Raw genomic sequence first — 14,622 nt, forward strand, 5'->3', positions numbered from 1 at the left:
GGAAATTGGAAATGTAGAGCTGCAAAAGTGTGGACCCTTCCCCAGCCCCTCCCTCTATCCGCTATCCTCCATCCCTCCGTCTCCCTCCCTCCCTCACCCTCCCCCGTCCCCGCTCTCCCTCCCTCCCTCACCCTCTCTCTCTCCCTCACCCTCCCCTGCTCTCCCCTCTCCCTCCCCCGCTCTCCCCCCTCCCTCCCCCCTCTCTCCCCCTCCCTCCCCCTCCCTCCCTCCCTCACCATCCTTCTCTCCCCCCTCCCTCACTCACTCCCCCTCCCTCACTCACTCCCCCTCCCTCACTCACTCCCCCTCCCTCACTCACTCACTCCCTCCCCCGCCCCGCTCTCTCCCTGCTGTAATCCCCCGCCGAGGATTTGAGTCTAATCCGCGCCGCTCGCAGCCCGACCGGACTCAGCCTGTGGCGGGGATTGCGAGCTCGTTGTCCGGCCAGGCTGACCCCCCGGTGCCGCGTCCCCGGGCACTGACCGATGGTCCAGGGCGGTGCGCTCCCCGGGGGTTCGGCTGTGGGAACCCCGCGATGGGTCGCAAGGAGGAGCGCGTGTGCTGGAAAAAGCAAACGAGCAACATCGCCGACATCTTCCAGTTAATGGAACTCCTGGGCTCGTGAGTGTGGTCACTGCGGAGGGGGAGGGATAGAGGCGATTGGATGGGGAGAGAGGGATAATGGGGGAGGAAGTGGAGGGAATGGGAGTGAGGAGGAGGAAGGGAGGGTTGATGGAGCGGTGCGAGAGGGAAGGGAGGTGGGGTGAGGGATGGGGAGGGATGAGGCAGAAGGGAGGGGTGTGATAGGGTGGGACATGCTGGGATGACTAAGGGTGGGAGGAATGTGAGGAGGTAAGGCAAGAGTTCTATGACTTTGGCTGTAACCCCCCCCCCCATATCATAGCAGAAAGTGCTGGAAACAGCAGGTCTGTCAGCATCTCTGGGGGGAGAATCAGTTGAAGTTTCCGGTTGAAGCTTATTGGTTGGAACTGCGGTAGAGCAAACACAACAGAGACACCGGAAACTGCAGGTTCTGGAATCGATCTGCCGGGGAATCAGAAGGTTGAGCAGCGTCCGTGAGAGTCTGATGCAGGGTTTCAACCCAAAGTATCCACAATTCCTTCCCCCCTGACCCCCCCAGGGTCAGCATGGAAACAGGCCCTGTGGCCCAGCTGGTCCATGCTGACCACAACATTAAACAGTTGGTAGTTTGGACTAAGATCGTTCATCAGACCACAGGACATAGGAGCAAAGTTAGGCTATTCGGTCCATCAAGTATTCTCTGCCATTCGATCAGCCAATTTATTATCCCTCTCCTGCTTTCTCCCCATAACCTTTGACACCCTTACTAATCAAGAACCTATCAACCTCCACTTTGACTTTGTATATTAATTTATTTATGGAGATACATTGTGGAAAATACTCTTCTGGCCCTTCGAGCCATGCTGTCTGGGAAACTCCAGTTTAATCCTAGCCTAATCACAGGACAATTTACAAAAAGCAGTTAACCTACCAACCAGTACATTTTTGCACTGTGAGAGGAAACCGTAGCACCCGGAGGAAACCCACACGGTCATGGGGAGAAAATACAAACTCCTTGCAGGCAGTGGTGAGAATTGAACCCGGGTCACTGGTACTGTAAAGCATTGTGCTAACCACTGTGCCACTCATATTTGCCTCATATAAAGAGCAAATGTAATTATAATAACTTATTAGAACAGTTGAATGCAGGATCAGATAGTTTGCGGTTGTTATTATTTAGATTCTCTTTGGTTTGACTTTGGTCAGACCCCACTTGGAATACGGTGCTCAGTTCTGGTCACCTCACTACAGGAAGGATGTGGATACTATGGAGAGAGTGCAGAGGAGACTTACAAGGATGTTGCCTGGATTGGAGAGCGTGCCTTCTGAGAACAGGTTGAGTGAACTTGGCCTTTTCTCCTTAGATTGACGGAGGATGGGAGGTGACCTGATAGAGGAGTATAAGATGATGAGAGGCATTGATTGTGTGGATAGTCAGAGGCTAACACGAGGGGGCATAATTTCAAGGTGCTTGGAAATAGGTACGGAGGGAATGTCAGGGGTAAGTTTTTCACACAGAGAGTGGTGGGTGCGTGGAAGGCACTGACAGCAAAGGTGGTAGAGTTGGATATAATGTGTCTTTTAAGAGACTCTTAGGTACATGGAGCTTAGAAAAATAGAGGGCTATGCAGTAGGGTAATTCTAGGCAGTTACTAGAGTGGGTTACATGGTGGGCCGAAGGGCCTGTAATGTGTTGTAGATTTGTTTAGTTCGTTCTGTGCTCGGTTTGTCTGCGTCTGTCTCTCACATGTGAGGCACGTGTTTCACCGTGTGAACCAGCAATGTTCACTGCTACACTGCTCTGACAGCCGTAAGCAATTCCTTTAGGTGAGCGATACCCAGTGCTGGCTGTGTGAAGTGAGATTAAAACTATCGAAAACGTGAGATCCCTTTCCTTTTAATCTGATTAATTCCTTTCTCTGGGAGTTATGTTAATATTAGAGCATGTTAAAGTAAAATTGTTTTAGTGCACGGAGAGTGAGGATGTGAATTACTTGCGGACTAACCTGATAAATCTGTAGTAGTGACATCAGGTACTATTCGTGCCCCTGGCTACTTACCAATCACTCTGACACCGCAAGATTGGAATTAAATCAACAACACTGTCACTTAGAAATGGCAATAAACTAATTTGAATTTTCCAGAATTCAGGCACAAATAATTTATTTTCGAGAAGGAGACCCAAGAGGCTGCAGATGCTATAGGCAACTGCTTTATTTCCAAATTGCATTTGTCAAGAACAATTTGATTTCAGAGCAACACACAAAATGCCAGAGGAATTCAGTGGCTCAGGCAGCATCGACGGAGAGGATTGGACAGTTGGCGTTTTGGGTCAAGACCCTTCATTCAGACGTTGCCAACCTCGGGTCAAGGGTCCTCTTGCTTAGTGGTGTTGGCCCACGGCATAAAGAAGATTGGGAACCCCTGATAGATGAACGGTCGATTGTTGATTTCTCTCCACAGATGTTGCCTGGAGTTTTCCACACCAGTTCAAGAGCTTGGTTGTTACAGGGTAGTAACTGTTCCTGAAGCTGGTGGTGTGGGACTAGAGGCTCCTGTACCTCCTGCCCGATGCAGCAGTGAGAACATGGCCCGGATGGTGGGGGCCCTTGATGGTGGATGCTGCTGGCTATACAGAAACAAGAAACCCTCATGTTACCAGCAGAGCAACTGAAAAAAAACCAGAAAACACTGGAAGAGCTTATTAGATACGCAGGCTATGACCAAAGGAAGAATGGCTGGAGTTGCTTAACACTTTAGTGCAAGGGTTTTTATTAGGTGCATCAAAAATCAAACTTACAAAAATAGTGAAAAAAAAACTGCCAATATTTATAAAAAGATATCTACCAGAAATCACAATAATAGCTCTGGGCTATTTTGTCCAGTGTGAACTCCTGGCAGCCCTGATCTCTCTCCCCTTCTGAGGGCGATCAGTTCCTTTTAACACATTAGGACCTACCATCTTTAATTACCGACAAAGTTAACTTAAGACTACACATAAGTTAGAATATGATGCATCCCACAATGTAGTTACAATAATATTACAAAATAAATAAGTACAGTATAAGTTCGGTGGTGAAGAAGGCGAATGCAATGTTGGCATTCATTTCTAGAGGAATAGAGTATAGGAGCAGGGATGTGATGTTGAGGCTCTATAAGGTGCTGGTGAGACCTCACTTGGAGTACTGTGGGCAGTTTTGGTCTCCTTATTTAAGAAAGGATGTGCTGACGTTGGAGAGGGTTCAGAGAAGATTCACTAGAATGATTCTGGGAATCAGAGGGTTAATATATGAGGAACGTTTGCCTGCTCTTGGACTGTATTCCTTGGAGTTTAGAAGAATGAGGGGGGACCTCATAGAAACATTTCGAATGTTGAAAGGCATGGACAGAGTGGATGTGGCAAAGTTGTTTCCCATGATGGGGGAGTCTAGTACAAGAAGGCATGACTTAAGGATTGAAGGGCGCCCATTCAGAACAGAGATGCAAAGAAATTTTTTTAGCCAGAGGGTGGTGAATCTGTGGAATTTGTTGCCACGGGCAGCAGTGGGGGCCAAGTCATTGGGTGTATTTAAGGCAGAGATTGATAGGTATCTGAGTAGCCAGGGCATCAAAGGTTATGGTGAGAAGGCGGGGGAGTGGGACTAAATAGGAGAATGGATCAGTTCATGATAAAATGGCGGAGCAGACTCAATGGGCTGAATGGCCGACTTCTGCTCCTTTGTCTTATGGTCTTATAGTATACAACAACATTACTAAAGAAATGGAATATTCTGCTGCGTATGTCAGGAAAGGCACCATAAAGCCAACCTGAGTGAATCAGCTTGGTTTAGGGCCCATTATGAGAATATACCGGGGAAGACATTGAAGTACACACGCTCAGCACCATGGTGGCAGAATGACAAGGCAGTGTTTGTGTGTGTGAACGCACGTGTGTAAGGAGCGTGTTTACCGAGTGCTCTCTGTCACAGAGCTCATCCATTCAAGCAGCATCTGATGAAAGCGAACCCTGTTCTGAAGCATTGACTGGTTGCTCTTTCCACAGATGCTGCTTGACTGCCTGGGTTCTTCCAACACTTCCAGTTCCAGTATCTGCAGTTTTATTTATTTTGAATGTTTTTAAATACTCTGCCTCTTGGTCTGTGGGTTAAGGAAACTGGAGACCAGCAAGGCAGCTCACTGTTACTGAGTGGGCATGCAGAACAACTGGCAGCTCCACAGCTGTGCGTCATATGTTAAGGCCTCACTGTTGCCGATTACAAATGACGTGTGTAACAAAATTGTTCCTTTCCTTTGCAGAGGGGCCTTTTCAGAAGTGTATCTGGCTAAGGAGCGGGCAACGGACAAACTGGTGGCCCTGAAGTGTCTTCAGAAGAAGAAGGATGCTGTTGTGTTGGAAAATGAAATTATGGTTTTGAGAAAGTGAGTGAGGTAGAATGTGGAACTTTACAGCACAGGAGCAAGTCCTTCAGCCCACAATGTACTGCCTAACCAATTCAAATAGCTATCATATGGTCAGCTAAACTAATCCCTTCTGCCTACACAATGTCCATCCTTCCATTTTCCTCATATCCATGTGCCTTTCTAAACATCTCTTGAAAGTTCCTAATGTATCTGTCTCTGCCACCACCCCAGGCAGCGCATTCCAGGCACCTACTGCCACTGCTCTCCGTGTAAATAAAAAAACTTGCCCCTCACAACTTCTTTGAAATTACTGCTTCTCGCCTTAAATGCCTGCCGTCTATCAGCCATTTCAACCCTGCCAGAAAGAGCAGGTTTGTAAATCTGACAGGAGCAAAGGTTGCTGGGAATGGCGAGGTTGGAGGGGTGTGGGACAGGGGGCAGAGAAGGAGTGTCGGGTGCAGACACACCCACCCCTGAGACACCAGGCAAGGTCATTTGATTCCAAACAATTGGCTTATTGGTCATTACAGATTGTCTCTCTGGTGCTTCCCGCTCCCTCCCCTCTCCCTTCCCCTTTGCCCAACCATGATTCCCCTCTCCCTGTCCCCTTCCCACTCTCAGTCCACAATAGAGACCCAGATCAGAATCAGGGTCATCATCACTCACAAACATCATGAAATGTATTTTTTTGTGACAGCAGGACAGTGTAATACATAAAATTACTGTGCAACAGACTTGGGCACCCTACATATGTGCCCGAGCTCTTTGCACAATACTGTATATATTCTACAGTCCAGAAGAAGGGTCTCTGCCCAAAATGTCGACTGTTTATTCATTTCCATAGCTGCTGCCTGACCTGCTGAGTTTCTCCAGCATTTTGTGTGTATTGCACTGTGTGTGTGTGTGAGAGAGAGAGAGAGAGAGAGAATAAATAAGTAAGTATATTTTTAAAATTAAATAGGTAGTGCAATAAGAATGGAGCTGTAATGTTCATTGTCCGTGCATTCACTTCTGACTTTGGATTTCAGGATCAAACACGAAAACATCATCGCTCTGGAGGACATCTATGAGAGTCCCACCCACTACTACCTGGTCATGCAGCTGTGAGTGCTCCCTCTGGTCCACTAGTTTATAGAGCTCCTCACTTACGTTATGGCCGCAGCCTGGTGTGGAGATCACTGGATTGCATTTATATGCTGCCTGGCCACATCCCGACATGTTTTACAGGAGTCATGTGAGGAGGTGTTGGGAGAAATGACCAGAAACTGGAATGTTTGAAAGTGAGTCCGTTGGTTGTGGGGACGGTTCAGTGATGAGGCGAGTGAGGTTACCCCTTTGGTTCAAGAGCCCGATCACTGGGGGGGTAATAACTGTGCCTGGACCTGGTGATGTGGGTTCTGGGGTTCCTGTACCTTCTTTCTGATGGCAGCAGCGAGGAGGGAGGACGTCCTGGGTGGTGGGGCCCCCGATGTTGAATGCTGTTCTCCTACAACAGTGTTCATGTAGATGTTGGTATCTTTCCATTTTCCTTACAGTCATGTGCCCATCTAACTGTCTCTTAAAAATCTCCAATGTATTGGGCTCTGCCAGCACAATCCAGGCACTCACCCACTCACTGTGTAAAAAAAAACTTGCCTCTCACATCTCCTTTGAAATTCCCCCCTCTCATATTAAATGCATGCCCTCTGGTATTAGACATTTCAACCTGGTAAAAAGATACTGTCTACTCTATCTCTGCCTCTCACAATCTTATACCTCTATCAGATCTCCCCTCAACCTCTGCCATTCCAGGGAAAACAACCCAAGTTTGTCCTTCTATGAAGAGGAATAAACAGTCAGGACTGGAAAGAAAGGGGGATGAAGCCAGAAAATGGGGAACACTTCTCCATTCTGCTGTGCCTCTAAGGTTTCTGCTGAAGTTATGTTGGAAAATTAGAAGAATCCATGCAGAAAATTACACCAGAAACTATTTTATTGACACGGTTCTCAGGCAGAAGAACTCCTGTTAATGGAGCTGTGCACTTTGGCGGATGGTGGGGTGGAGATATGTCTCTATCAAAGGAGATGTAAGACGTTCTTTCCTTCTGCTAGCCTGCAGGTCACCCTTGGACAAGATGTAGCACCTGCTTAGCCCCTGATCACAGTGACATGAAGCCATGGGATCAGGTGGTGGATGTTCGTTTGAGCAGCTGGTGCAGATCACAAGTCCTGGTTACGTGACCACTGATGCCAGGCAGACAATCTCTGAAGAGTATTGAAAATGGCTGGGGTCACCCATCTTGTAAAGACACTGCCCAGAAGAAGACAATGGCAAACCACTTCTGTAGAAAAATTTGCCAAGAACAATGATGGTCATGAGATCATGATTGCCCATGTCATATGACATAGCTCCTAATGATAACATTTTGATTCATTTTGTGGGGTGGGGTGGCCCTGATACAAATGATGTGAATTCCAGGTATTTTATTCCCTACACATTGTGGTAATTGGTTTGTTAGTGTCACATGTACCATAGTACCAGTGATTTTTGCAGCAATGCTGGATAAAAGTATGACCTGTGTTCTGTGTCGTGTCTGCCTCAGTACAACGTCTGCGTACTTTTCCACGTGGACACGCTCGTTGGCCGAAGGAACTCCATTCTAGATGAAACATGCTGGTTCACCTTTCTTCCCAGGGTGTCTGGAGGAGAACTTTTTGACAGGATTCTGGATCGCGGAGTTTACACGGAGAAAGATGCCAGCTCTCTGATACGACAGGTTCTCGAGGCAGTACGGTATCTCCATGAGAACGGAGTGGTACATCGAGACTTAAAGGTATGAAATTATTTCATTGTCAAGATATTTGAACCACTAATCATAAATAAACAAGGTTAAAGTTCACAGGATGAATTTTGTACACTTATATTATCACATGGGTGATGGTCTTTACCAAAGAAAGTGTAAGGCGCTCCTTCCCTCTGCAACTTCATTTATTTAGAGATACAGCACAGTCACCAGCTCTTACGACCCAATGAGCTTGCATTGTCCAATTTCACTCATGTGACTAATTAACTTACTGACTAGGTTGTGGGAGGAAACCGGAGCACCTGGAAGAAACCCACACGGTCACGGAGAGAACATACAAACTCCGTAGAGGCAGCGGTGGGAATTGAACCCAGGCTACCGGTGCTGTAAAGTGATGCACTAACTGCGACGCTACCGTGCCACCCAATCTGCGGAATGGATTAAAAACACCCCACTCAGTCCGTCTTGTCCATGCCTCACCAAGTTGCCTAACCTTGCAGTTCCCATTTTCCTTGATTCCTCGCTAAAAAGAGAAATGACAAGGTGAACAAATCATTAAAATATTCCAGATTATGTCTCCAATTCTGTTCTTCACAAGTCCATCCCCATGACATCTGAAGACACAGAACATCCTGGTTCCCTTGATCTCCTTCACTTTCTCTGTGATCTCTTGGAACTGCAGAGTTAGGCCGAAGCGTTATTACAGTGTTCTGGATGCAATTTTGCTGACCTTCTCTGGGTTAACGCAGGGTGGGTAGTTCCTCAGACTGGTTACTTAGAACCAGAGGTCACAGTCTTAAAAAGAAAGGGCCTGGTATTCAGGACAAAGTTGAGAGAAAGAATTTCTTCACAAATAGGAATGAATCTTTGGAATCTTCCACCCAGCAAAAAGTTCAGTCAGAGTTCAAAGTAAATTTTATTATCAAAATACATCTATGTCACCACATAGCACCCTGGGATTCATTTTCCTGTGGGCATACTCAACAAATCTATAGAAAAGTAACTATAACAGGATCAGTGAAAGATCAACCGGAGTGCAGAAGACAACAAACTGTGCAAATGCAGATATAAACAAATAGCAATAAATAACAAGAACATGAGATGAAGAGTCCTTGAAAGTGAGTCCATTGGTTGTGGGAACATTTCAATGTCGGGGTATTTCACTGACGTATAACCGTATAAAAATTACAGCATGGAAACAGGCCATCTCAGCCCTTCTAGTCCGTGCTGAACTCTTACTCTCACCTAGTCCCACCGACCTGCACTCAGCCCTTAATCCTCCATTCCTTTCCTGTCCATATACCTATCCAATTTAACTTTAAATGACAACATCGAACCTGCCTCAACCACTTCTGCTGGAAGCTGGTTCCACACAGCTACCACTCTCTGAGTAAAGAAGTTCCCCCTCATGTTATCCCTAAACTTTTGCCCTTTAACTCTCAACTCATGTCCTCTTGTTTGAATCTCCCCCCTTCTCAATGGAAAAAGCCTATCCACGTCAACTCTATCTATTCCCCTCATAATTTTAAATACCTCTATCAAGTCCCCCCTCAACCTTCTACGCTCCAAAGATAAAGACCCAACTTGTTCAACCTTTCTCTGTAACTTAGGAGATGAAACCCAGGTAACATTTTAGTAAACCTCCTCTGTACTCTCTCAATTTTATTGACATCTTTCCTATAATTCGGTGACCAGAACTGTACACAATACTCCAAATTTGGCCCTACCAATGCCTTATACAATTTCAACATTACCTCCCAACTCCTACACTCAATGCTCTGATTAATAAAGGCCAGCAAACCAAAAGCTTTCTTCACCACCCTATCACATGAGATTTCAGGGAACTATGCACCATTATTCCTAGATCCCTCTGTTCTACAGACATACAATAGTATGTAGGACAGAATATCACAGTATAGGCCCTTTGCCCAGAATGTACATAAACCTACTCCATGAGTAATCTATCCCTTCCCTGCTATGCAATCCATAATCCTTCATTTTTCTTTCATCCATGTGCCTATCTAAGAGTTTCTTAAATGTCTGTAATGTATCTGCGTCTAACACCACCCCCTGCCAGCACATTCCACACACCCAACACTTCCTGTGTATGCAAAAAAAAACCTTTCCTCTGACATCCCCCTATACCTTCCTCCACTTAACCTCATATTGATGTCCTCTGGTATGGGCGCTGCTGTCCGCTGTAAATAGATAGGGGCTGATAGATTTGTGCTATTAAACGCTTAGTGCAGGGAGTGATGCTGAGGTTAAAGGTCAGGTGGGCTGGGACAAGTACTGGGGCAGACCGGCCTTCTCCAGCTTTACAACTACTGAAGCAGAAGGGCTGAAGATCACAATCAGGACTTTCCAGGGGAACGTTAAATCAATATCAGTGTTGTATCATGAGAGTTTCCTCCTCTTCTGCCTCAATGGGGGCAGAATCATGTTGGAGGAGCAACACCTCATATTCCGTCTGGACAGCTTCCAACCTGATCACGTGATCATTAATTTCTTTAATTTCTGGTCATTTCTCTCCCTCCTCCCCGTCTCTCTTTTTCCATTCCCCATTCTGGTTCCCTTCTCACCCCTTCTCTTCTCCTCACCTGTCCATCACCTCCCTCAGGTGCCCCTCCTCCTTCCCTTTCTCCCATGGCCCACTCTCCTCTCCTGTCAGATTCCTTCTTCAGCCCTTTATCTTTTCCACCTATCACCTCCCTGCTTCTTACTTCATTCCCCCACTCCCCGACCCATCCACATCTCCCCCTCACCTGGTTCTCACCTATCACCTGCCAGCTTGTACTCCCCTATTTGAGTAATTATATATGATGCTTAAGCATTCCTGTTTATTTAAATAATTCATTACAAGTTATATGTATAAATACGTGATTTTCATATGTCATCACGCTACCATGTGTTATGTGCGCGCTTCACTTAAAGTAAGCACAAAGTTAGACTGCATTCCCAGACTTGCGTGTCTTCTTTTGAATTAGTTTAATGTTTTGAAGTTACAAAATATAACAGTGTTAATATTACACGCACAAAATACTGGAGGTACTCAGCAGGCCAGGCAGCATCTATGGGAAAGAGTAAACAGTCGACGTTTCGAGCCGAGACACTCCATTCGGATGCTGCCTGGCCTGCTGAGTTCCTCGAGCATTTTGTGTGTGTTGCTTTGGATTTCCTGAATCTGCAGCTTTTCTCGTCTTGGCTGTTTTAATGTTGCCTTTCTACTTTCAGCCTGAAAACCTGTTATACTACAACTCTGATGAAAACTCCAAAATCATGATCAGCGACTTTGGCCTGTCCAAGATGCAGGACATGGGGGTGATGTCCACAGCATGTGGCACTCCTGGCTATGTGGGTAGGTCTCTGTGGTTACGCACTGAATCATGAATTAATTTTCATTAACATCCACTAAGGCGCACGTGAACGGCGGTGATGCATTAGGAAGGAAGAGTACCACTGACATTTAACCTTCTGTTACTAACCTTGTCTCGAGCATTGAGTTATCTTTAGAGTGGAAGCACTACTCTTTTCTCATCGCTTCGTTGAGTGCTCTACCAAGCCGTGATGCATCCACATAGGATTCTACCTGGGATGCATCAACAAATATTGGTGATGGTCAAAGCAGCCATGCCAACTGAGGAAGTGGAGTTTTCTTGGCTGTTGCGTCAACCTGGGTGGACCAAGGCAGGCTGTTGGAGATTGGTGGGAAAAACAAAAAAAAAACATCCAGTGAGTGGCAGGAGTGCCTTGTTAATGAGAGAGATCGGAGGAGAATGGTCAGACCGGTTCAAGATGACAGGAAATAAGCAGTAACTCAGATAAACACACGTTACAACAGCGGTGTGCAGAAGAGCATCTCTGAACACACAACATGTTGAATATTGAAGTGTTCAACACAGCAGCAGAAGACCACAAACATACACTCAGTGGCCACTTTATTGGGTACAGGAGGTATGTGATAGACTGGCCACTGAGTGTGTATGGCAAATGAAGTTGCTCCCAGATGACAATAACCAATCTGTCTCATAGAGTTATAGAGAAGTACAGCACAGAAACAGGCCCTTCGGCCCATCTAGTCCATGCCAAAAGCATTTAAATTGCCTACCCCCATGACTGGCACCAGGACCATAGCCCTCCATATCACTACTATCCATGTACCTACCCAAACTTCACTTAAACATTGAAATCGAGCTTACTTGTGCTGGCAGTTCATTCCACACTTTCACGACCCTCTGAGTGAAGAAGTTTCCCCTCGTGTTCCCCTTAAACTTCCCACCTTTCACCCTTAATCCTGTCTCTCTGACTTGTCTCTGTGTGAATGGCCACGACGATTGTTTTCTAAGCAACTAACCCTTTCTTCTCTCCCAAGCTCCTGAGGTTCTCCATCAGAAACCCTATGATAAAGCAGTGGATTGCTGGTCTATTGGAGTCATCGCATACATCCTGTGAGTACAACGCAGAGCTTGGACCATTATGTTAGAAGATATTGATGTACCACCGAACTGTGATTCACTTTACCAGCTATGTAAGCAGCCAATTAAAACACAGGAGTCACAAACAAACTATGTATAAAACGGAGTCAATAAATCACATAACTATCAACAATATGGAAACTAAGCTGCTTCTAATAAAGATATCTTTTTTAAGCTCAATTGGATAGAGATAGCAGGTTGCATTCCTGATAAATTAATTTCTAGAGTACGAGAATAAAAAAAGTAAGGATGCAATTCTGAGGCTTTATTAGGCACATTTGAAGTATTGTGATCCATTTTGGCCCTATGACCTAAGAAAGGCTATGCTGGCATTGGGGAGAGTCAAGAGGAGGTTCATGAAAATGCTCATAGGAATGAAAGGGGTTATTGTATGGGTCTGTACGCACTGGAGTTTAGAAGAACAAGGGATGACCTAATTTGGAGTATTGGTGAGGCCCAATTTAGATTAGATTATGAGGACGCGCAGTCCTCTTTTATTGTCATTTAGTAATGCATGCATTAAGAAATGATACAATATTCCTCCGGTGTGATATCACAGAAACACAGGACAGACCAAGACTGAAAAACTAACAAAAACCACATAATTATAACATATAGTTACAACAGTTCAACAATACCGTAATTTGATGAAGAACAGGCTATGGCAAAGTAAAAAAGTTCAAAGTCTCTCGAAAGTCCCACATCTCACGCAGATGGGAGAAGGAAGAAAACTCTCCCTGCCATGCCCGACCACAGTCCGACTCTGAGTCGTCCGAAAACTTTGAGCTCTGATCAGCCCACCGACACCAAGTACCGAGCACCATCTCTGCCAAACGTTTCAACCTCAGCCTCGGTCGCCAGCAGCAGGCAAAGCCGGGGATTTTGGGGCCTTCCCTCCAGAGATTCTCGATCGCACAGTAGCAGCAGCAAACTGGCATTTCAGAAACTTCTCCAGATGTTCCTCTGCTTCTCAGGTCTGTCTCCATCAACTTGGAGTATTGTGTGCAGTTTTTGTCACCTAGCTACAGGAAAGATGTAAATATGGTTGAAAAAGCACAGAGAAAATTTGCAAGGATGTTGCTGGGTCTGGAGGACGTGAATTATAAGGAAAGATTGAATAGGTTAGGACTGTATTGCTTGGAATGTAGAAGGTAGAGAGAAGATGTGATAGGGGTATACAGAACTATGAGGGGTAGAGAGAGGGTAAATGCAACTAGGTTTTTTTCACAGAAGTTGGGTGGGACTACAACCAGAGGTCATGGCTTAAGGGTGAAAGGTGAAATGTTTGAGGGGAAATTTCTTCACTCGGAGGGCAGACAGTTATGAGAGTGTGGAATGAGCTGCCAACACAAGTGGTGCATGTGAGCTCAATTTCAATGTTTAGGAGAAGTTTGGATAGGTACCTAGGTGGTAGGGGTATGGAGGGCTATGGTCTCGGTGCTGGTTGATGGGAGTAGGCTGTTTAAATGATTCAGCATGAACTAGACGGGTTGAAGGGTCTGTTTCTGTGCTGTACTTTTCTACGACTCCATGACCTCATTAATATCTATCAAATATTGAAAGGCCTAGACAGAGTGGAGTGGAGAGGATGTTTCTAATAGTTGGGAGAGGGGAGAAGGGGGAGGTCTAGGACCAGAGGGCACAGCATCAGGATATAAGGATGTCTCTTTAGAACAGAGATGAGGAGCTTATTTAGCCAGAGGGTGGTGAATCTGTGGAATTCATAGCTACAAATGGCTGTGGAGGCCAAGTCAATGGGTATAGTTAAAGTGGAGGTTGATAGGTTCTTGATTAGTCAGGGCATCAAGGGTTATGGGGAGAAGGCAGGAGAATGGGGTTAAGAGGGATAGTAAATCAGCCATGATGGAATGGTGGAGCAGACCTGATAGGTTGAATGGCCTAATTATTCTGCTCCTATGTCTAAGTGGAGAGTTGGCAGCCTGACACAATGTGCAGAACCAGAGGTGTATCTGTCATTGGTCACACCCCAGAAGACCTGTAATAATACTCATGTTTTATTCCCGCAGGCTGTGTGGTTACCCTCCTTTCTACGAGGACACTGACTCAAAGCTCTTTGCTAGGATTTCGAAGGCTGACTATGAATTTGACGCTCCGTTTTGGGACAATATCTCAGAGCAGGGTAATGCGCTCGAGCGTTGATCAAATCTCTGCGCTTGCAAAACTTCTGTTACACCAACGTTCAGAGTCAAGCTCACAAATTAATAACAGAGCAACACACAAAATGCTGGAGGAGCTCAGCAGTTCAAACAGCATCTATGGAAAGGAATAGATAGCCGACATTTTAGGCTGAGACCCTTATTCTGATGATGGGTTTTGGCTCAAAACTTTGACCGTTTATTCCTCTCCATAGATGCTGCCTG

At 45.8% G+C, this 14,622-nt stretch overlaps 1 protein-coding gene across 2 annotated transcripts in view; it reads left to right on the forward strand.

Annotated features, from left to right (window-relative positions):
* The first annotated feature begins 358 nt into the window (after positions 1 to 358).
* Positions 359 to 14,622, forward strand: part of LOC134355379 (calcium/calmodulin-dependent protein kinase type 1D-like) — a 31,444-nt gene continuing 17,180 nt past the window's right edge. For both annotated transcript variants that reach the window (XR_010020058.1, XM_063065172.1), the window contains exons 1-7: positions 359 to 621; positions 4,879 to 5,001; positions 6,012 to 6,086; positions 7,658 to 7,796; positions 11,001 to 11,124; positions 12,139 to 12,214; positions 14,269 to 14,381. Coding sequence is in view for 1 of the 2 variants with exons in the window: in XM_063065172.1 (XP_062921242.1) it covers positions 536 to 621; positions 4,879 to 5,001; positions 6,012 to 6,086; positions 7,658 to 7,796; positions 11,001 to 11,124; positions 12,139 to 12,214; positions 14,269 to 14,381 (736 nt within the window). In the remaining variant the exon portion in view is untranslated. The remainder of the gene's footprint in view (positions 622 to 4,878; positions 5,002 to 6,011; positions 6,087 to 7,657; positions 7,797 to 11,000; positions 11,125 to 12,138; positions 12,215 to 14,268; positions 14,382 to 14,622) is intronic.

This window comes from Mobula hypostoma, chromosome 13 (genome assembly GCF_963921235.1).
Source record: "Mobula hypostoma chromosome 13, sMobHyp1.1, whole genome shotgun sequence".
In the NCBI taxonomy this organism is placed as follows: Eukaryota; Metazoa; Chordata; class Chondrichthyes; order Myliobatiformes; family Myliobatidae; genus Mobula; species Mobula hypostoma.